The following is a 23,075-nucleotide window of genomic DNA, read 5'->3' as shown; positions in this document are numbered from 1 at the left end:
GGTTTTACCTGGTCCACCAAATACAAGAATTAGAATGAAACCTATACTCTATTTTGATAGAGGCTCATCTTTCCATCATTCTTGAATTTGTTAATTTGGGAACCACTGGAAAGAATTGTTGAGGATGACGTGTGTATAGCTGTAGGCTGGCAAGCTGTGTGCTCTCCTTACTGTTCATGTCATTTCTGAACCCTTCCTCTGGAAGCTAACAAAGGTTTGCTGTTCCTCTTGGCACTTTCAATTTAGGATGCATTGTGGTTGATGTCAGAAAAAGAAGAATCATGCTTGCAAATGAGCCAGTTGTGGGTTGTAATCAGAATCTATATATTACATTATTGGTTTTCCAAGATGTGCTTGGTAATTTTGCCCTCACTTAGCCAAAAATAGGGAGGTACCAACAATAGTCACTGCTCTTTGATTCTTGGTCCAAATAAAGTATTTAAGATCAGAGTTTAGTGAAGTATAGTTTGCACAGCAACAGGAAAGGTGACAAGGCATTTAAGTCACTGTCTTGATTGCTCATTGGTCTCCTTTGACCAAAACAGGCAGAAGATGTTGCTTCTTCAATCGGTGAGAGGCCACACTTGTTTCAGAAGACCAGCTCTGTGCATGTTGTAACTTCAGGGTCCTAAGAACCACAATGTGACGCCTTCTAGGTTGTTAGTTGATTTTTTCTTTCCTCTTTTTCTTTATCTGAGCCTTTAAGCCAGTTATTACTATTCTCTGCAAATGGCCAAACTCACTTTTATGTATGTTTTTTGTCGCTTTTCATGTAGATTTCAGCAACGTCCCTGACATCACAACTGGCCTGAAAAGGAGTCAGACTGATGGCACCCTGGATCAGGTTTCCCACAAGGAGAGAATGGAGCAGACGTTCAGGGTAAGACGCTGTCCCAAATCTCCAGCAAGAACCCAGCAGACAAGCATTAATTCCCAGCTTTACCAGAGGCAGGGAAAAACCAATGGAGTTATCTTCTCCCTCGGTCCAGCAGTCAGAACAAACATTTTTTTCCCTTAAAGAAAATAGTTTCCTTATTCATTTGAAGTGAAGTACTTGTCCTCCATGACGTCTGGCATGCCACCAAAGAGCAGTGCATTCGTACGTCAGGATGGTTTTGACAAGGAAAATCTAAGCCTGGGTGTTCTCATAGTCACGTTAAATTACTACCCATTACTTTCCTACTTTTTTTTTTGGCTGAAGATAAATTATTTTTGCAATGTTGTCATTTTGTTGTGGTAAAATCTATAAAACATAAAATTTGCCATTTTAACCATTTTTAAGTGCACACTGCGGTGGTGTTAAGTACATTCACAATATTGTGCAACCATTACCACTATCCATTTCCAGAACCTTTTCATCATGCCAAACAGAAACTCTACCTATTAGACAATAACTCCCATTCACGCACCACACCCCCCACCCCCCGTCCCTGATAACCTCTCTTATACTTTCTGTCTCATTTGCCTATTCTAGGTACCTCGTATAAGTGTAATCTGTACAATATTTGTCCTTTTGTTTCTGGCTTATTTCACTTAGCATAATGTTTTCAGGGTTCAGCCGTGTTGTAGCATGTGTCAGACCTTCGCTCCTTTTTATGGCCAAGTAATATTCCATTGTATGGATATCCTGCATTTTGTTTATTCAGTCCGCTGTGGATGGACATTTGGGTGGTTTCCACCATTTGGTTATTGTGAGTAAAGCTGCAGTGAACAGTGGCATACAAATATCTGCTTGGGTCCTTGTTTTCAGTTCTTTTGAGTATGCGTGGAGGAGTGGAATTGCTAGGTCACATATGTGGTAATTCTGTGTTTAGCTGTTTGAGGAACAGCCCAACTGTTTTCCACAGTGCTGTAGCATTTTCCTTTCCCACTAGCAATGTATGAGAATTCCAATTTCTCCACATCCTTGCCAACGCTTGTTCTATTCCATTCCTTTCCTACGTTTTTAACTGTTCATAGTCAGCTGTCCTTTCAGAAATGGCCTGATTGACGTGATCTATTTTAATACACAGTCCAGTTTTAACAGATTTTGAAATTATAACTCTGTTTTATATTTCTTGCTTTTGTCTTAAATATGAACTAAGAATGGAGGAAATATAAGCTAGGACAGGTATTTAATGAAACTTAGAGCAAGACCATCCCCTTTTGGATTTAGACTAATACTATCAGGAGCCAGGCCCTTGGTGAGTGGCCACGTGGCACACGCTTTGGTGACTGGGGACGTTCACTGTGAGAAGGGTGGATGAGGTTAGAGGCCGGCCAGCTTCAGAGAGGATTCCAGTGGCCCCGGGCACCTGGCCTCTCCTCTCCTCTTCTTTCCCTTTCTCACCCCATGCTCTCCTCTGCCATTCCCTATCCACCTCCTCCAAAATCTCCCTTCGTTTCTCTTCTCTTCCTCATACAAAGCAAATAGTCAGCTGCCTTCACTGGTCTGGTTATGCCCCCAGGATGCAATGTCTTTTACTAAACTGAAATCACCAGCATTTTTAGTCTCACTCTGTTCTATCTCTACCAGGTTATTTACCTTTGGGAACCCAATATCGTGGCTAATAGTCATCTTTTTGTTGTTGTTGTTTTTAAAGCAATAGACCCTAGAGAATTAAATAAATATGTTTTGATTGTTTTGTCTTAAATTCTTTTAAAAAGCCAATGCTTCTGAAACACTCAAGAATCTGGGTGTTCTATTTAAGGTAAGTGTGCCTGTGGGGCACTGCGCAGTGTGGCAGCTTGGGGAAGTCACTTAACACCATTAGGGATGATGGTTTCCTTTATGTTAGAATCTGTTTGAGTTCCACATTAAAGTTCTAAAGAATGAAATTAAATTCTTTTCCAAATTGTATTTTACTTTAAGATTTAGTAAAATAAATATGCAAGAAGTTACCACATTGTGGCCACTTTCGACTCTATTATTTAACAGTGCATATTATAATTAAACAAAGCATTTATGAAATGAACCTTAAAGCGTCAGTTAGAAATTTAGAAAAGGAGAGCCAGCCCTGTTGCCTACTGGTTAAAGTTTGGTGCTCTCATGGCTTCAGTGGACCATGTTTGGTTCCCAGTCGTGGAACCACACCACCCATCTGTTGGTTGCCATGCTGTGGTGGTGGCTCACATAGAAGAACTAGAAGGGCTTGCAACTAGAATATACAACTATACACTGGGGCTTTTGGGAGAAAAAAAAAAAGAGGAAGATTGGCCACAGATGTTAGCTTAGGGCAAATCTTCCCTAGCAAAAACAGCTTTAAACAACGAAAAAGAAATTTAGAAAAGGAGTGAAAGCTGCATTTCAGCTTGAAATTGAAGTTATCTGGACTTTAATTTTCATTGCTAAAATAGTTAAATAAGAAAGCAAATATATAAATACCAAAGAACACAGAAGGAAAAAATACGGAAATGGAGTATTTGCATGTTAACCATTTGCTGCCAAATTCCTCTCAAGTCTAAAGTAGTTACCTTACTTTTTTCAAATTTGAAGATATCTATCTATCTGTAATAGTGGATTTCAGTACATTTTAAAGAAATCCTAGCCAAATGCCAAGCGGTTTCTCAGTTTACATGTTCTTTGTTCCTTGGGAAAGGAGAATTGGTGACCACCAAAAATAATAGTTGTGATGGGTATTAGTGAAAAGAAAGTTTTCAATCTGAGACTTAAAAAAACCTTTCTGTTCTATATTATTATTATTATTGTTACTATTATTTTTAGCCTCCTAGAAACATCAAATTATGTCTAAAAGCAATCCTTTTCTGTTTTCCAAATGGATTTTGCAGTTCTGTGATGCATGCCCAGTGTGTGTGGGCGTGGACCTTTCGGGATGACCCTAGTGCTGCCCCATGGTGCCCACAGGAGGTCGTCATCTCCAGTGAGGAGACCTGCCTTGTGGGCTTCCCACTGAGGCCCATCTAGCCCTCTCAGAGGTCATTAGCTTCTTTTCAGATTAGACCCTGGCTGAACCTGGGTTGTTTGGGATATTTTCCTAACAATATTCTAGACTTCGGAATAAGGAATAATTTCCCTTGAAAATCAAATGCCCCCTGGCTTGATGAAACACAGCTGTAAGTAGGGCTTTTGACAGCCCCACAATTTCTGCAAATGGTTCATAATTGATTGCCTTCTTTCTCTTCAAGGGTGCCTATTACTGTCACGGCTCTTTGTGTGCCCCTGTCAACCTCTACTGTGTGGGGGATTTTTTTTTCAGTATTGTTAGCAATTAGCTTGCACTATGGTAACAGTTTGGAGTGTGAAAGGAATAAACAATTTCTCTTTGGGTGAGGGGGTTGAGTTTCTGGTTTGTTCTGGGAACTTGAGGTGTGTTGAGCAGTCCCTGCAGAAATGCTGTCTGTGCTCCATGTTCAGCTCCCCGAGCTGGCTCTGAAGAGGTGGCACTTTGTGGTTCTGTCGTCTCCGCATGTGCCCTGACCTGGTGCCTCCCCAGGGCGAGCAGGCTTCCAGCATGGGGTGGAAATCCAGAGGAAGGGGGTGAGCCTTTCCCAACCACCGGTGCTGCCTTGGAGGAAGAGCTTGGTGGCGCTAGGACGTCCTTGTGAGTGTGACTTGGAAGAACAGTTTGGGATTTTTTCATTGCCTGGGGATGAGAGTGAGAGAGAGCGTGTCTTACTCATTTCCCAACAGCCGACTGTAGATGTGATCGTTTCTCCCCGAGGGAGCAGGTTTCTTTGAACTTTTCCTTTTCATGTCCAGCATGTAAGTAAACGAGGGCTTTGATGCTCAGGGGTGTGGATTCTATTCCAAATGTGGGCATGCTTGCATGGTTTCCTTTTCTCTGTCTTGAAAGTCGATTTGACTCTAAAATGTCTAAAGACTGTTATGCAGATGAGAAGATATGCCTTTCTTTCCAGAAGGAATCCTGACAGTAATCTTTAAGCACTCTTTGCAGCTAAGGAGAAGAGAACTGCTTTCGGATACTAGTTCTTCTGTGGCATCGTCAACTTCTCGTTTCTCATTCCAAGGATGCATAGGTCTTCACGTGGATCTCTGAAATAGTTTTGTCCTTTTGAAATAGAAAGATAGCAGGAAGTCCTAGGGAAATTTCAAATATTTACTCTGTAAAATACGTTTGAAAAGAGAGAGGAATTACTTGAAGATGCTAAATAATTTTATGCTTTGGAAAATTTCCTTGGAGTATAGCACAGACTTATAATGAGCTTAATGCTGTAAAAGAAAATCCACAAAAGCGAAGCCGTGTTCTAGAAGGTAAGTGAGTTTTTACTTTAGTTATTCCTGATTAAATATTTTTTCAGCTTTTTGGAAGAATTTTATGTAATCACCTAGTGTAGCGCTGGCAGCAATTATTTTTACAGTTCGTAGGCGTTGCATCGCTAGAACAGAGAGCTTTGGGAATCTGGAGATGTACAGCATGACGACTGTGTGTTGTGCTCTTTGCAATTTAATCATGTTGAAGATATATTTTGTCCTGTTTATCTTTTCAAGGGAAGAAAAAGGGACATGCGCTAATAGCTAGGTGTCAGTACACAGCACGAGCATAACTGGCATTTAATATTTAATGCCTGCTCACCCACTTGGCTTAACCTTTTGAGTTTGTCACATGAATTGCTTTTAAGAGTTTGCATCTCTAAGAAGCTGAAGGAAGACAAAAAGATTATTGGGCTGCGTGATTTGTATTCCAACATTCTCAAATTATACATCTTTCTCACCTTTCTTGGCGTCTCCTGTATTATTTCAAGATCTGTTTGGGTATAAGATGTTTTTGTGAAAAAGTCAAATTAAGATATCATTTATTTATAAATAGCAGTCTTTCTGCATAGCTGCTATTCAATAGATTAATATAATCATGATCTTTTCTTTTTTAAACTAAACATACCTATTTCTAAAGGCATGTCATCTGACATAATCCCTATATGAGTGACAGAGAGAGAGCATCCTCAAAGTAAACCCATTGTCTCTGAAAAATGGAGTCTGACATTCTCCACTAGGGAGGCAATAATCTTTCACAATGACTGAATCCCAGGTAGCCTTTTCTTATAGACAGTGGTATAATGGAATCTCCACCTGATGGGCGGAAACCTGAATCTGTATCCTGGTCCACCAGGCTTTCCCAGGGCAAGGTACCCAACCCTTCTGAGCCTCTGTGTCCTCACCTGTAAGTAAAAATAGCAATACCACTAACCATGTGCTGTTGAGAGGCTCATGTACGACTAGAAGCACAAATATGAGAGATTCTTAGGCTAAAAGTTCCCCCTTCCCAATGTGTCTCATACACATAGGTGTTTTGGAATGCTTTCCCCCTCTGCTCACCTAGCGTATGACTTAACCATCTTGGCTGCCTACCCCGTCTTCTTGAAGTTAGTGTCAGTGGTCAAACCCTGCTGAGCTGTCCCATGAGATAAAAAAGAACTGGAAACCAAGGGTCTTGGCCATCGAGTCCTCCCAGCTCTTTGTCATCTGCATGAAGATAAAGACCACCCACCTTTTAGCTTATTTTTCTTGTGTAGTGTGTTGGAATTGTTGCCCTTTTCTAACGGGTTGCTTCCAATGACTAAATCAAAATAGTATGTGTTCAAACTGCCTTTATCTTTAGCAGGAGTGGGCTGTGAATATTGAGATGCCTAGTGAATTGTGACTGACTAGCAGTCGAGGAGGTCTGGCAGGCTTTTTGCATTTGGAAGAGAGGCGCCACTTCAGGGCACAGAGAGGTGCCAAAGGCACAGGCTGAGAAGGATCAGAGTTGAGCTGAGTTTTCCACCGGCTCTGAAATGAATTGTTCTGCGTTACTAACACCCTGCTTCCTTTTGGCCGGCACTTGGCAGGTTTGTGGACTTTTTTGAAGTGACTGTGCTTAGTCTTCATTGGAGTCTAGGAGGCCATCTGATCTCTTTGTAGCTAGTTGGAATTTTGTTTAAAATTTCCATTTTCCTAGCTCCAGGGTATTTGTGCCTTGCTCTTCTTGGTCTGTTCTTGATCCTTAGGGCTGATGTGTTGGGAAGATGCCAACTCTTTGCTGGTGTAGGGGAGGAAGACAATTTCTCTACCCTCTGGGTCCTTCTGGCTGGTCTAAGGATTAAATGGACGAGACAGAATAACAGGAGAAAATCAAACAAAGCTTTATAACATGTATACACGGCAGAAACCCAGGAAAACTGAGCAACTCACCAGAATGACCAAAGCCACCACCTTAAATATCGCCTTCAGCTAAAGACAAAGGATGACGTTGGGGGTAGTGGTTAGGGACTTCAAAGGGGAGGAAGGCAATTCACGTGGAGATGGAAAAGCAAATGTTTGGCAGACAGAACTTTGATAAGAATGGACTTAGCAAGGACCCTCACAGTCTACGATACCCAGAGTTATCTAAGGTGGTGGTCCGTCCTGGAACAGGCCTTCTATCTTAAATTCTTTTAGGCAGTTAGGGGGAAGCTCAAAGTTTCTTTCAGGGTCTCTTGTCCTTAACCAAAGAGACGCATTTTGGGGTAGCCAATTCTGATCCCTGACACGGGGATGACAGAAAGGGACATCACTGTAGCATGAACCACACAAGAGTCCTGTCATCTTTGTTGCCAAGGTCACTTACTCTATCCAGCAGGCTTAGAGATGTTGCCCAGTGTCAAATGAGAAAAAGAAAGAAGGAAAGAAAACCAAATCCTAGGGCAGGGTGTGGGGAGGCTAGCTGTGAGCGGAAGCACTGAGCTCGAAGTGTGGGGCGGCAGCGAGCACTCAGAAGTGACCACTGAGCAGATAGGTGCATGGCAGGCAGCAGGAAGGGAGAGCCTGTCCAGAGGAAGGAGGACGAACAGTGGAGTTGACAAGAAGGCACTGGGAAGAAATGTTGCTGGTGGTGACCTCTCTCTCCTCTCCCTCCCCAACCGCAGACTCCCAACATGACTGTGGGGCGGGGTCCTCCAGGGGTTTATGCTAGGCCTAGTGTGTCCCTGGACAGACGCAAACTGAAAAGTGGAGGGAGGGCTGTTGCTGTTGGCTGAGCTATGGGTTAATGGGGTCCAGGGCACAGAAATTGCCGACAACAGGGTGAGGCACCAAGCAATCAGCTGTCTGTGCCTTTGCCAACAAGGCTTTTAGAGCTCAGACACTGGACTGCTCATTGAGTGAGACTTTGCTGGGGTCGGGGTGTGGAGACCGTAGGAGGCTGTGAGTGTGCCACAAATGTGGCACAAGACTTGTGTGCCCTGTGTTAATATAGAATACACGCATGTTTAGGCAGCAGAGTATGTGGAACTGGACAAGACTGTTCTGGAAGCTGGGTGGCATGGTATTAGCTCTGGGAGGCCTGGAGCCAGCTTTGCCCTCTCACTCTTCCGTCTCCTAATCTGTGAAGTGGGGACCATGCCACCTGGCTCACAGCGAAGCTGGTGGGGTTAAGGCCACGGAGTCCCTTTCTTCCCTTCCCTTTTCCTGTGACTGTGGCAGGGCTGGTTTCCCTTCCAGCCTCTTTCTTCCCTCCATCCCCGTTGGCCCCTCAGCACTTTCCTTCCTGCCTTCTTCTGTCCCCTGCATTCTCATTCTCCTCCAGACTTTCCCTTTTTATCCTGTTTTTCTGGAAAAAAGAAAAAGTTGTTATTGCGAGTCATCTTCAGGGTCACAAAATGAAGAAGAAAAAAACGAGGAAGTCATGAAGAGGCAGCGCAGAGGCTCAGCGTGAGTCACCCGGGGTGGGCCGTGGATCAGGCCTGTCAGGTAGAAGCGGGCACTGGAATTAACTTGTGTGGAAGCAGCCCAAGTGCTGAAAGGATAATTGTACCCTCTTCCTCGCACTGCTGGGACGATGACTCACAGGAGAGTGACTTGGACACTCCCCAGAGCCAAGGCCACACAAAGATTTGACCCTGACCAAGCAGAGATGCCTTACGAACGTGCCTGGTCTTCGCCTCATGGCTGGTGGGGTGCATTTACTTCTGTGCAGCCCTCTCCTGACCTTTCCTCTTTTTTGAAACAGCGGGGACTCTGGTTTTACTCCCATCCTCTCTGAGATGAGACTGTAAGAGGGATGTGTTTGTCCTCTCCTAGGAGACAACAGTTCAGAGTAGCCAGCCAGCTCCCTGCAACTTGGGTGGTGGGACTGGGTCTCCAGCCAGGCTCCTTGACATCTCGTCCTTCCTTCTGGCTTGCCTGGACAAGTCAAGATGGGGTTGGAGGGCGAGTTCCCCGGGTTCTGTGTTGGTTGAAGATGGGCCATTGGCTTTTAGCTGTGGTCGTGGGGGAGAACGTAGCCTTCCGCCATCTTCCATCTTCATCCTCTGTGGCCTTCAGCCCTCTGTGTCTCCATCTTTCTTTTCTTTCTAGGCTTCCTGGATTGGAGATAGAGTTATGGAGACCTCAGTGTAATTTCACTTTTTGGAGAAGAAAGCATGGAGTCTGAGTTTCTCAGGCCAAACCCTAACCTCAGTAAACCCCATTTGTAGGCTTTTGCATGTTCTCAGGGGAGGCTGTCTGGACATAAGGCGGCCTCAGAGGAAGAACACATGGGATTTTGCCCCAAGTCTTACACCGAAGTCCCTTTTTCCTTGGATAAGTCCTCAGACTCCTGTGTCTCTGAGGGGCGGGTCTGCCAGTCTCCACAGGGCCATCCCAGCTCTGTACTGCTCTGACGCCTCTCCCGGTCTGCCTTGCTACTTAAATACTTGAGCTAAAGCAGAACTTTGCTTGATATAGCCTTTTCTCCTCATGAATATGGAGAGCTGCTTAAAAAAAGCACTTAAGAAGAACCCAGTTAGAATTAGCAGTGGTCATTTGTTGTCCTTCACACAGTTATTGACATTAAAACATCTAAGATTTGTGGAGGTTTTAAGGTAACGGGACATGAAGGTGAGGATTGCCAGATACCGTATTCCCATATCTGCTCTGGTCTTTTACTCTCTTACTGTGTTTAGGAAGTTATCGCGAGCAGACCGTTTGAGAATCTGATGAGCGGTATGGACCCTCAGAAGATCGCTCACGTATGTCAATTCCAGAGTTCACTCATCTTATGACAATTTACCCGTGGATTCTCCCCTTGGGGATCTGTGAACTCTAGGTTCATAATTCTGACTTGGAGTAAATGTCTGCATAGCCTAGCTTCTGTCTTGACTTAATATTATTAACATTACAGAACCAATTATCAAGTACCTACAATAGGAAAAGTACTGTGTTTGTTTAGTCAAGTGGCATTTTGAACTTCGTTTTCATCTTCAAGTCTCATTGGTTGGGTGGGATTGGCTATTAACGCTTTATTTTTTTAATATGCTAAGAGACATTGAGGAGCATAAAATAAACGATGACCCCTCCCTCGAAGGCATAAATTAATAATTAATAATAATAAATTAATAATTTATTAATTATTAGGTTGAGACCAGAAGAGAGAACATTGATGGTGGTGGTTAGATACCCCCAGATTGTTGAACACCAATTGCTACATTATGTGCTGGTGTTGTAGGGTTTGAAAAAGTTTTATTTTCTGTAGTTAGTGGAAAAAGGTGATTTTTTTTTCCGGAACATGAATTTAAATTTTGATCCTGAACCAAAGGTCTCTAGAACTTGCTTTAGTGAACAAACAGCTACCCGAGGGACTGGGGGGGAGTGGTTGTTATGCTCACTTCACTGGATAATTAGGCAGCAGTTGGTTCCTGTGTTTCTCCTCTGAGGCCACTGAGAGGAGGACTTCCCCTGGCCACTGTCACATCAGCAAGGGAGCTAAGTCTTTGTTGCTGCTCACTCTTTTCTTTTTCTTTTGAAGGAACAACAGCCACAGTTACAATGTTATCTTGGCTGGCCACCATGTGGGCACCGTGAATCTTAACAATCTTCTCTTTAATATTTACCAAGAATGGGGGTCGATGTGGTGTCACACAGTTCATTTGTTCCTTAAATCTCCTGCACAGAGACCTTCTCAGATGTTAGCCATTGTTAAGAGGCCCAGTCACGTTGATGCCTTCTTTAAATATTTTGTGCACTTAGAGATTGTAGTCAAATGAAATCTCTGATTGTGCGATAGATGATGTGTTTGAGTCTCCAAGCTTCGTTTACGCCTTTTATCACTCATAAAAGAGTCTCACCTTTTAATAATGTCCCAGCCCCACAGGGTAGCTGCTTTCACTTTAAAAAAAAATACGTTCTGAGAAATTGTTCTGAGTCATTTTGTAATTTCCTCTCTAGTCTCCACTCTGAGTAGACTTAGGTGCCACTCTCTGTGCCGGGCTGGGCGATGAAGGGAAGAGAATCATGGGGAAATTTCCTAGGAACGCTGCCCACGAGCACACCTTATAGTGTTTTCACATCTCAAATACCAGCTTCTACTTGCTGAGAGCCAAGATTGGATTACTGGTTTTGTAAATCGGTCTCCTGCTGTTCTTCATAATAGCACGAAGAACAGGGCAACAAAAAATATATTTTTTACTAATATGGGAAACGGGAGAAAATTGAAGGTATGTCTTTCAAGGTGCCCCCATTCTCTCTTTTCTCCTTTTCATTCTCTTCTTGGTGTCACCTCCTCCTTCTACTTTATTTTGTTTGTTCTGCTTCCCATGGCTCCCTCCTCCTCTGCGATGTACCTTCCTTCGCACTCTCTAATTCTTTGCTGCCACCTAAGTTCTCTTGTGTTTTCAAAAAACAGATGTCAGATGAGGAAGCTGTCTGATGTGCAATTGCTTAGAAAGTTCTGGCCTGGCACTTGCACAGGCGGGGGTTTCATTGCTCACTGCTTAGAAACCACAAGTGTTGCATAACTTGAGGAGTCCTGCCGTCTTCTCACCTCTCAAGCTGCTGTGAGCTGGCTTTGGAATTTTCTAGAATCCTTTGCCTTCATGGTTCATTCAGTCACAAGATAAAGGGTAATGGTGATGAGAAGTCTGGCCCGGGCCACATTAGCCTGGTGATTCCAGGCATCAGGATGGGGCAGGGTGTGCATGCTGTCTTCTCAGTTGCATAGCATGGTTTTGAATACGATGATTTTATAGACGTTTCCAAGATGGGAAGACTGATTATCAAACTCATAATCTCAGGTGAGATCTAAAAAATTTTTCTATGTCTGAGGCTTTAAGAAAAGTTTTTAACTGACATTGTATCATGGTTCCATTGTCTCCGATGTCTTCTGCTTTTGCTTGAGCATCTGCCTGTCCGTGCAGCCCCTTCCTAGACCGTCAGCTGTTCCCACCACCACCAGGAAACATGGCTTTAGTTTGTATTTCTTGATTTGCATTTTCGAGCAGTTTGATCGGAATTGCCAAACCATTTATTGAAAATAATCACTGTCCTGTTAAATTTCTTACTTCATTTCTATTACTTAGTCAGTGTTAGATTTTAGACATTGGTTAGTGGTAAAGTCTGGATAAATGTGTAGGAGACAGACATTGTTCCACATGAGAAGATTATTTTGAGACCCTGTCAATAAGAAACAATCCAGAGTAGCGTAATAGACTTGATTATCACATTGCTTAAATCTAGCAAAAAAATTTACCTAAAACTACAAGTAAAGGGGTGTACAGGCTGTATCTGTGCTCACTCAAGGCAAATAGCACTTGGCAATACCCAGGCCTGATTAAAGGTGTCAGGATATTAACAAATAATTTGATGTTTTACATTTTTATGATTTTCCCCCCCAAAAGCTACAATTTTTTGAAACCAGATTCCAAGCATTATTTTTAGCCAAATATTAGAACTGAAAATCTAGGCCTTTTTAAGCACAAAGGGGATGTGGTGGGTCTCACGCAAATCCTAGTGCCTGGACCCTTTCTCCCTGCCCCATACCATTCTTCAAAAGGGACCATGGGGCATCCTCGATCCATGAAACCTAATGCAACAGCAGTCAGTAGATGTCAGTGTACTTGTTAAAGATGTCACAAAGGTACCAACCTCCGGACAGGAGGAGGAGAAGAGTTGGCGCCCCCTTCCCTGAAGCTACAGTGCGGGTCATGCAATACTGGTCAGTCTTGGTAGCCGCCTCGCTGTGCTGTGCGTCTGTGATAGCTCTGCTTCTCAGTGGCAGCAAGACATTGCAGATGGTAAAGTTTAACTGCTCAGAAAAGCTCTTTAAGAATTCATAATTTGTCTGCATCAAACTCAGGCAGGGAAACTGCCCTTCACTCCCCCAAATCAGAGCTCCCGTCTCCCTGTCCCAGGAAGGGGAACCATGGCTTGGTTTCTTCTGGAGAATGTCGCAGGGCAGAGGCAAGCATGCTGGCTTTTGTTCCTCCTTCCTCCGTGGCTGAGTGTTGCTGTCACCTGGGCTGGATCGTCCCCATGGCCAAGGCTATACCAAACAGCACATTTGCAATTTACGTTTGGAGGGTGGGATGGATAAGAAAGATAAGAGAATTCACTAGAAGGATTTCATCCCCTACTGTAGTAAATTGGAAAAGAAAGTAGGTGTTTGTCTCAATTCGCTATTGCTGGCACAGGCCGGACGTGGACAGACAACCAGACCCAAGTGCTGGAGCCTCTCACCCATGGCTGTGCTCTTTAGGGAAACCACCTCACCCCCTGAGAATCCTCATGTCCTTATTCCTTAAGAAGATTGGGATTACGTTTCCAGGTCAGTTTCATGGAGGTGTAATTAAAGAAGAGCCGTGTCTGTGAAATGGCTTTGTAAACTGCACAGGGCGCTGAGCAAGGATTCTGATATTTAGCCCTTAGCTTGCACTGTGAATTTTATATGTATCATCTCATTTAAACCCGTTTTCTCCACAACAACCCTATTGAATAGATATTACTAGCCCCTTTTAGCGCAAGAAAACTGATACGGGAGAAGTTAACTAACAACCCAGTTAGGAGTAGGGCCAGCGTTCAGACCCACCTCTGTCAGATTCTAAGCCAGTTCTTTCCACTACACTATACTGCCTAGGAAGGAGAATGTGGCACTGATCGCAGAAGAAAGGGAAAAAACCAACCACTCTATGTTTAAATACCAGAGACGTGGAATTTATGTGTGTTGACTCTTGCAATAGATTTAAAAGCAGAGCAACTCTATTTGTTAAATTGCACGTATGATGTTAGAAATCTGGACACAACTTGGTGGTTTTTTAGCTTGATTTACAAACTTGGTTAAGCTCCATAAATGTTTGTCATTGTTGTTATTTTTTACCCTTTAAGGAATCTCTTTCACAGAGCTATAATGAAATTTCGGTAGTTGTTATTGTCAAATAATTAGAAATCTCTGGGAGAAAAGTTCATAAGTCCCGGAATACGACCTATTAATATCTGATATTTGCATCTGAATAGTAATTAGTTTGATAATGTGTAGTTTTGGTACTATATACAGGTCATACTCATATGTAAATATTTTCACCTCTAACTTGTTTAATAGGTAAAATTCATGTTTTAAAATCTGCCAATGTATAATAACCTTAAAATTAAAATAGTATAGTACAAAATGCAGATATTGGTCTTTTTAAAAAAGAACCATTTAAAACTATATTTGGGGTACACACAAGTACAGCGATATTGGAGAATGCCACTTGTACCTGAACAGAAATGCTCCTCCTGTCCCAGGGCTAGTCCATGGCTTCTCTCTGGATCTTCAGTCACACCATGGGGACTATCTGCCTGGAATAGAGGGGTCGCGTATAGTAAATCTGCAGTTTTTGTCAAGTGATTCTCAGAGAACATCTCTCCAGCAATTTATAACCACCGACTTTTCTAATCTGAATGTACCTTTGTAATGTTGGGCTTCCCATTGGAGCTCCCTCCTTGCAGAATTACATTTATATAGACCCCAAATTATACAAACTCCCATCCCCAAAGGGGTAAAGTGTCTTTGCACATGAACTTTCATACTCTTGCTTGCTTCTGCTGCGTTTGCTGTTTTTCCTGCTCTCTCTCTGTGGTGCTGGGAGAAGCATTGCAGGGAAAAAAACAACAACAAAGTAGAACTAAGAAATAACCCCAGTGGGTAGGTATCCTAATAGTGTCTATCTTGTGGATTCCTACAAAAATCTTTCCGAAGATAAACTTATTATATGGCAACGATATGTCAATGATGATGATATCTAATAAAAAGACTACTTGGACAGTGGTAGGGTTACATTAATTACGAGAAATGAAGGGCAGATAGCAAGTTGACTGTGTTGGTCTGTGTTGCCATGAAGTCCCCCGTGACCCCGCACCCCCATGGATAAGAGGAATCTGTGAAGCCCTCTGTGACCCCCTCGCCCCCACAGATTAAGTATAGAAACCCCAGGCTCATATTCCAAAAGAAGGGAAACTAAGCCATCTAGATAGAGCCAGCAGACAATGTAACTCTACGACAATCCTGAAAGCTGATCTGCGATGCCCAACGTATTTCATCAAGGGACTGGAATGGGTATAACTGAATGACGGTTTTCTGAGCATCTTAGACCTGCTCTCAGGGCTGAGTGCTCGGTCTGCAGCTGGGAAGCCAGGTGTGGTCCTACTTTGTGTTTTTCTAGGTGAGGCAACCAGGAACCCACATGGATTACAAAAAGAAACAAAATATACTTCTTAGGGAACCAGAGAATAGGAGAGAGGACTCAGCTGGGGGACAGTCTGGCTGGAGGTAGTTGGGCAGAGCTGTGCTGAGCAAGGCTGGACACGGCCTGAGCTCTTACACCTGAGTGTGAGGGAGTCCTCCCCGGGGACTCACCTGGACGTCCAGTCTCCTAGATACAGTAGACACTTCACCTACCCACAAAGTTCTGGCTAACAACGATTTGTCAAAGCTCTAGTCTGTCAAGAATTTGATTACAATTGGTGTTATTATTGATGTATTTTCTCTTCAAATAAAGTGACAAAGATAGAAAAAACCTCACCTGAGTAAATTCCCAGAATATGTAACACTTAAAGACCTTTGCTGCAAAAACCACTCAAGAATATATTGTCAGTGGCCAAGAATGAAGTCAGAGACATAACTGTTGAATAGAAATGTTGTGTTTGAGAAAACCGGCAGTAAACATGGAAACCAATCAGAATGATAGTGTTAAATAAAAACATTAACCACTAAAGGGAGAGTTATTGTAAATATAGGTTTAAACTAATTTATGTGATTATCAGAACAAAAGTAGGCTATGAGGGGAAACTGAAGGAAGAGAAAAAAGAGGGAGCTGGGACCTGAGATAAGTACCTCTGGATGGGAAGGTGGGTGAGGGGAGTATTGACAGATACAAGAAATCATAGTTAAATATATGTTTTCCCCAAAAAATGAGTTGAAAGATACTGGTTTAGAGACTTCTTTTGAAACACTTATTAGAGTGAATGTTAAATGATACCAGGTAGTCACAGATAGAATTTAAATATAGGTCTTAATGCCCCAAGTCACAGGAAAACAAACTGAATTATCCCATCCATCGAACAGCGCTACAAAATAAAGTAAAAACTGTTAAAGAGAATTTGAGTCATTTTTCTGAGCCAGGTGAACACCCAGGTGTGTTTGTTTTGCTGTGTTTTTGACACAGTTGAAAGCATACTACATAAAAGGGTTTATATCTTGTGTGCATTAAGATGTCATTGGTAGTCTCTAGAAAAATAACATATGAAAGTCATTTTTAAAATTTATACTTTACTCACTGAAAAATTTCAGGATAAAGTTTTATAGATTATTTCGAGTTTTAATTCAGACTTAATTTCAAAAGAAGAATCTTTTTTGATCTGGGTTCATCTCTCTCTGTCAGAAGTTGGCAAGCTTTTCCCGTAAAGGGCCAGACGGTAAATAGTCTAGGCTCTGGCAACCACTCAACCCTGCACTGCAGTGTGGACACAGCCGCAGACAACAGGCAGACGAAAGAGCATGGCTGAGTTCTAATAAAACTTTATTTACAACAAGAGATGGCAGGCTGGGTTTGGCCTGAAGGCCATAGTTTGCTGACCCCTGCTCTCATGATCCGCCCTTAACTCACCTGTTTGGTTCAGAGGGGGCCATTAACGTCTCTTTTATACCATGGGTTGCGTATTTTTGCATTCAGAAGTCAAGGAGAAATTCTGGCCCACACTCATCTTCCTTGATGAGTAGGTTTAACTATAATTAGAAGTGAGCCACATCTTTCTTTCTGGGTGAAAAATGGGGAAGAGAAAACACAGTACCTGGCGTAGGATATAGTAGATAGGCTGAGCCGTGGTTTGTAAATTACATAAGAGTAATATTGAAACACCCAATATTTTACATGAAATAAGTGCCTGGCTGGGTAGAAATGCTGCCCCAGCCCTTGAAACCTCCTTGGCAGAGAGAGCATATCTTATTCCTTCCAGAATTCTGACCAAACTCCAGTTAAATAAGGCAACTGAGCAGAAGGCAGGCAGCAGGCCTGTTTTGCACTGGCTCTGGATCAGCGCTCCCTCCCCGAGGAGGTGACTCTGTCTGGGAGCCACGTCATCGTGCACGTCGTGTTTCCCTACCTCTGGGCCACAGCTCTGACCTGCCTTCCCCAGGGATGTGCCACCTGAGTACTGAGTATTCACTACTTGGTACACACACACAAATGCCCTCTGCCGTCTCGAAGACTGCCTTCCATCCCAGTGGCCACAGTTTCCTTTGGGTCTTTGTACAAACCTCACCTTCTCCATCCATCTCTTAAAGCTGCAGCCCATCCCAGCCAGCCCTCCATACACCCACTCCCTGTTTTGGCTCCCTCCCAGAGCATCCTTATAACCTCTGTCTAGACACTGTGTGTTCCACTCTTTGTCGTCATGTCCTTGTCACCTCTCTCTGCTCTTCCTCCGACTCCTCATTGCACTCTTGCATGAAGGCCAACATCTTTTGTGTTCAATGCTTCATCTCAGCACCTAGAACAGAGCCTGGCGTAGAAGTACTCAATAAAAAATGGATGAATAAATGAAATCTGATTTTTCTGGCCCCTCCTTCAGGGAACTCAGAGGAAATTTATGCTTTTAGACCTCTAAAAATAACAGAACTTGGAAAATTAAGCTCTCTGTGCATATATATCTGTTATTGAGCCCTGACATGTTTTGATCCCTTGCACCGTGCTAAGTATTTTAACATGTTTTGCTTCATTGAATCCTCTCAACGACCCTATAAAATATGATCCCAGCTTTACAGGTGAGTAAACTGAGTCAGGGAGGAGGCAGTCAAGGCCACACAGCTGGTATTGCCATGAGTGGCCAGGGCTGTAACTCCAGGGCTTGTGTGCTTAAGTCTCCTGTCTTGGGAAAAGTAACTGTTTAAGAAAGCTTAGTCCAAAGCACGTGCTGAGGTCCTGGGTGTGAGTTTCACGCTTACACTGGGTAATGAGAAGGGGCGAAGCTCAGGCGACGGGCTGCACCACTGAGGGTGCACATGCTACCCTCTTTAATGCCATCCACGGTTACTTACCTTGCCGTCTTCTGTAAGGTGTGTACCTAGTAGGCGGCAAGGATTGCCTCAGTGCCACGTCCAGACCGCTGCACTCAACTCCAGGTGGGTCTCCACTCTCCCCAAGAGAAGGCCCTGCCTCTCTCTCCTGCCATGTCTCCCTGCATGACATGGACCACGGTTGTCCTGGCCCTCAGTGCCTGGCACTGTGCCTGCCTCCTCCAGCCCCAAATGTTGTTTAGTTTAGCTGACTTGATTTAGCTTCAGCGTCAGCTGGCGCTCACCTTGCTCAGTCCAGAGGAGGTCTCTCTCTTCTGTTTCCACAGGACCCCACATTTCTTTGGGCATCCGTCACACTTGAATTACTTGCTCTAAGCTTATCTGCCCAGCCAAACTCTGGGCACTATGAGTGGGGAGATCGTGTCAGTCTTGTTCATCACTGTGTCCTCATAAAAATAATGCTTAGCAGGCCTTTTCTGCCTCAAATCATTTTTTAAAGTGACGGGAAAGCATTCCATTAAAAATTAAAAAACAAATTAAACCACTATAAAAAATGACAAAATTCAGATAAGCCAAACTATTAAAATGCACCGTTAACTACTGCATTTAAGATATATATATCGTTCCATTTTTTAAAAATCTATGCACGTATGTTTGTATGTAGTAGATATACATACAAAATTACTTTAAAAAATGCAAACCTCCTTTCTTCCCTTCCCAATAAATCATCTCCTTTTTTGGTCAACAGACGCCCATCTCTCCCATCATTGGTAACTGCTGCATATATTTCATTATATTTTCATACCATAATTTATTTAGGTTAATCTCTACCTTTCAATATAAAATAAGGACTCTTGTCTGGCATCAGCTTATGTTTAATTTTACAGTTTATGTCCCCTTCTGCCTTTGGAAATAGAACTGTCTGGTTATGGATAATAAAGATTATGAGCGTTTCCTCATCCTTTGTGTACCATTTTGGTAAATATAAAACCCTCATGCCATTTCTCTAGAGTTTTCAATCCAGGGGTTGAGTGGATCACTATAAAACAAATGATTGTCCCCCAAATATAAAAATAATCCTCTTGAATGTGCTTTTTAACTCCCACCCCATCCTGCCAAGGTGCTGAACATGACCTTCTTCCTCCCCCTCCTCCTCCCCTCTGTGGAGACCCCCCAGATAGGCTAGGCCTGGGGTTGCCCTCTCCTCTCAGCCTGCAGGCCCTGGCAGCATCTCTGAGCCTGGAACAGAGTTTCACTCTGGAATTCTGACCTGGCGGAGATGGGCGGCACAGGATCGCTGAGGCTGAACTTGCAGGACATGGGCACACCCTCGTTCATGGGGGGATCCACCTCGCCTGGAAGCACACCCATCGTCTGCCTCTGCCCATCAGCCTTCCTGGGGAAGTCACTTAACTCTCTGTGCTCCTTCTGGATTCCCTCTGTTCGTAACATTTGGGGATAATGTTAGATCTTCCTATAGTTAGAGACTTCAACAAAGTGCAGAGTGAGTTGGAAAAAAAGTCCTTTGTGCAATTTTTAGATGTGTTTTTTTTTTTTACTAAGGGGAGCTTTTCTGACATAACTAATTTGCTGGGCTTATGACAGCTGACACTGTAGTTGCCCTCAGATTAATGAGTAACGCAGACTCCTCATGGCTTCGGGACAATGAACTGAGAGGTTTGTAGTGCACAGTGTGAGCACACGCCATGGAAACCACACCATCCCGGGGCCAGACTACCCTTGAGAACCACTGACCATTTGCCCAGGGCCGACAGCTTGCTTTTAATTTTTTCCAACATTCTTTTGAGGGACAGCAGAAGTAGCAGAAGCTTAGTTCTTCTTAGCATCCTGGTGTGATGAAACTGTGGACATTAGCCAGAGTTGGATTTGGTCCACATCGATGGCTCAGTATGGCGCTGGTCTGTATGGTGGAGGGAGAGGAGGTCATGGGTGGCAGTTGGGGATCTGCCAAATTGATCACATATTGTGATGTGACCAGTTAACCAAATAGTGTGAGGGCATCTTTCCTTTTAGGTCTGTGTCTTCGCTGAGTCCCTTACCGATTTCCCGCCCGAAGTTAATCCTTTTCCTCCAAAACAGGGATTTAGAAGTAGAGCACATGCCATGCTGTCATCTCCCCTTAAGTATTTCCCTCTGAAATATTCCCCTGGATCGTGCAGCACTTTTAATCCTTTTTTCTTAGGCTAGAAGTGTTTTGGAGCCCAAGCAGTATAAACAGATGCCTCTCACAAAAGAAGTGTGCGGCACCTGAAGCCCTCAATTGAGCACGTGGTCGCCTGCTGTGCCAGGACGGGGGGTGGAGCTCGGCTGCTGATGAGAGCGGGGCTACAGGGTAGCTACGAATCTTTGTCATTGTCCCGAATTAGTTCCGGATATTGTGATACACTTACACAATGATTTTTTTTTTAGGTTCCAAAACCCACGGGGAAATTGAAAAGCCTCAGGTAGTGATGTCTCCAAACATGAGCAAAGTAAACATCAAAGGTGTTACACTCATGGGAGCGGATTAGACTAATCCAAGCCAGGAGGAGGCTGGCATGACGTAAAGTACTCTCCTGACGTAAAGTACTGGAGTGCATCAAGATGAGGGCTCATGTGCAGGATTCGGAGCTGGATGGAGAAAGCGGCTCTGACCGTGCGTTCCTCCAGGGAGAATCTGGGGCAGGTGCTTGAGCGTCCTGAGCAGTGTTACTGCCACCCCCAAGAAACAGGGTCCCTGGAAAACAGACACATCTCAGCCCTAATATAGGGAAGCAGGTGTCCTTGTGCAAACATTTAAAACAACAAAAAGAAAAGTAACTCTGTTTAGATGTCTGTCTTCCCCCCCCCCAATTTTTTTGAGGCATAGTTGACAACTAAAAGTTGTATAGGGGGCTGCCCTGGTGGCAAAGTGGTTAAGTTTGCAGGCTCCACTTCTGTGGCCTGGGATTGGCGAGTTTGGATCCCAGGCGTGGGCCTACACACTGCTCATCAAGCCATGCTGTGCTGGCGTGCCACATAGAAAATAGAGGAAGATGGGCACAGATGTTTGCTCAGGGACAATCCTCCTCACCAAAAAAAAAAAAAAAGTATATATCTCAGGTGTTACAACTTGATGATTTGATGTACATATACACTGTGAAATGAGGACCACAATCAAGTGAATTAACACACCCATCACCTCACACAGTTATCTTTTTTTTTGGTGACAACACTTAAGGGTCACTTAATTCAGAGATCCTGAGTGAGACGTTCCTGAACTATAAGTAAGGTCAAGTCATTTTCAAGCAGGGATCAGCCTTAGAATTAACCTTAAAATCCTGAAAAAAAATTGTTTTGGTCAATACCACTGCTTTTCCATACAGGGTAGTTTTAGGGAATACTGTCTCCATTAGATTTTCTAAGTGAGTTCATAAAGAAAATATTTACGTTGTGCTCTCTTTTAAAAGGCAGGACCCATGATGAACCCAGGTCCTTAGCATTGATTCCTACACCCTGGAAAACACCAATCTGAGGCACATGTTTCAAGTGCCAGTGTTTCTGATTCTGCACAAGCGCACACTCTCAGGCTGCTGAATCCTCACACGTGCCCAGCCCTGACTTGTGAACATCTGTCGTGCTTTTAAAGCAGGGTTCCTCGAGAAGGAGCGGGATCAGCCACGGAGAAGTCATAGTTGTCTCTGGATGTGTGGGAGCCGCATTCGCCTCTCTAAGCAGAGATGGGCTCCAGAAGTTGTATTCCTAGCACAGCTGGGGTGCATCTGGATTCTCCTGGGGCCAGGCGAGCCTTGACCTCGTGGTGGGCAGAGGTGGCTGGAGGAGCAAGCCAGTTTTGCCTGTGCTCTGCCAGATGCCTGGGTGTGGTCGGCACTCTGCACTGAGAGCTAGAGAACAGGTGGGTCCTGTGCCATCAAGGCCCTGCCGATGCCTCCCCACCCTCATCTGTGGTCCCAGCGGGTCATATAGGAAGGAGTGAATGCCCACAAATTCTGTGAGAACCCCTCCCAGCTGCGTCTGCATACAGCAGGTGCTCAAGAGATGCAAGTTCCCTTTTCCCCTTGATCCAAATGGCAATTTGAGGGGTTACTTGATGGGCGAGGCACTCCTACTTCTCTTTATCAGTAAGGAAATTGAAGACTCAGCAAAGAGTCTTGCCCAGGATCGCATGGAGGACTGGGTCCTGGAACTCGGGTCCTCAGAATCTTGTCTGCACTTTTCACTTCCGTCACCACATAGACGTGTGAAAATAGCCCAACCAAAATAATCACTATTCTTAGAAACAGCTTATCAGATACACCCAGAATTCTTCCTTTCACAGTTCAGTGTCTATAACCATGACTAAGAATGGAGAAACTAAAACATAACCAACCAAGCAACTCTTTCAGATTCAATCTAAAGACACATTTACAATTACTCTTCTGCCTCCAGGGGCTCTTCCCACTCTTGATCCCAAGCAACCCTCACGACCTTCCCAGGACAACACGTAACTGTTACGTGTGAGGAAGGTGGCTCCGCAGCACTTGAGTGTGTCGTTGTGGTAGCTTAAGAAGTACATTTGCTCTGAAAATCTCAGCCAACATTCACTTTTCCAAGTTAGTCCTACCAGGAGTGTTCTTCAAATGAATTCTGATTTTCGAAAATGGCAGGATACTTTATTTTTGAAATTAACACTGCATTGTTAGGTGTGATTTCGACATCCCAGCAAGGCAAAGCTGTAATCTCACCAGCTGCCATTTAACTTATGGCGCATTTTGTCAGTTCTTATTTTATGCGCTAGATGTGAACCCAATTTAGATTCTACAGCCCTGGAAACTGTTATTTTTCAGGATTGCAAAATTCTGTTGTCTGAGCTTGTGG

The 23,075-nt window shown here is 43.8% G+C and overlaps 1 protein-coding gene across 11 annotated transcripts in view; it reads left to right on the top strand.

Moving 5' to 3' along the window:
* TIAM2 (TIAM Rac1 associated GEF 2) overlaps positions 1–23,075 on the top strand; it is a 234,327-nt gene that overhangs the window by 191,813 nt on the left and 19,439 nt on the right. For 6 of the 11 annotated variants that reach the window (XM_070603135.1, XM_070603134.1, XM_070603136.1 and 3 more), the window contains one exon: positions 777–880. In XM_070603135.1, the coding sequence (XP_070459236.1) occupies positions 777–880 (104 nt within the window). Of the gene's footprint in view, positions 1–524; positions 657–776; positions 881–4,244; positions 5,213–11,652; positions 11,965–21,846; positions 22,114–23,075 lie in introns of those variants that run through there. The other 5 variants (XM_070603137.1, XM_070603138.1, XM_070603139.1 and 2 more) reach the window with 5 other exon arrangements.

Source organism: Equus przewalskii, chromosome 32, assembly GCF_037783145.1.
Source record: "Equus przewalskii isolate Varuska chromosome 32, EquPr2, whole genome shotgun sequence".
NCBI lineage: Eukaryota > Metazoa > Chordata > Mammalia > Perissodactyla > Equidae > Equus > Equus przewalskii.
Note: the sequence above shows the minus strand (reverse complement) of the source record. Positions and strands in the feature narration are given on the sequence as shown.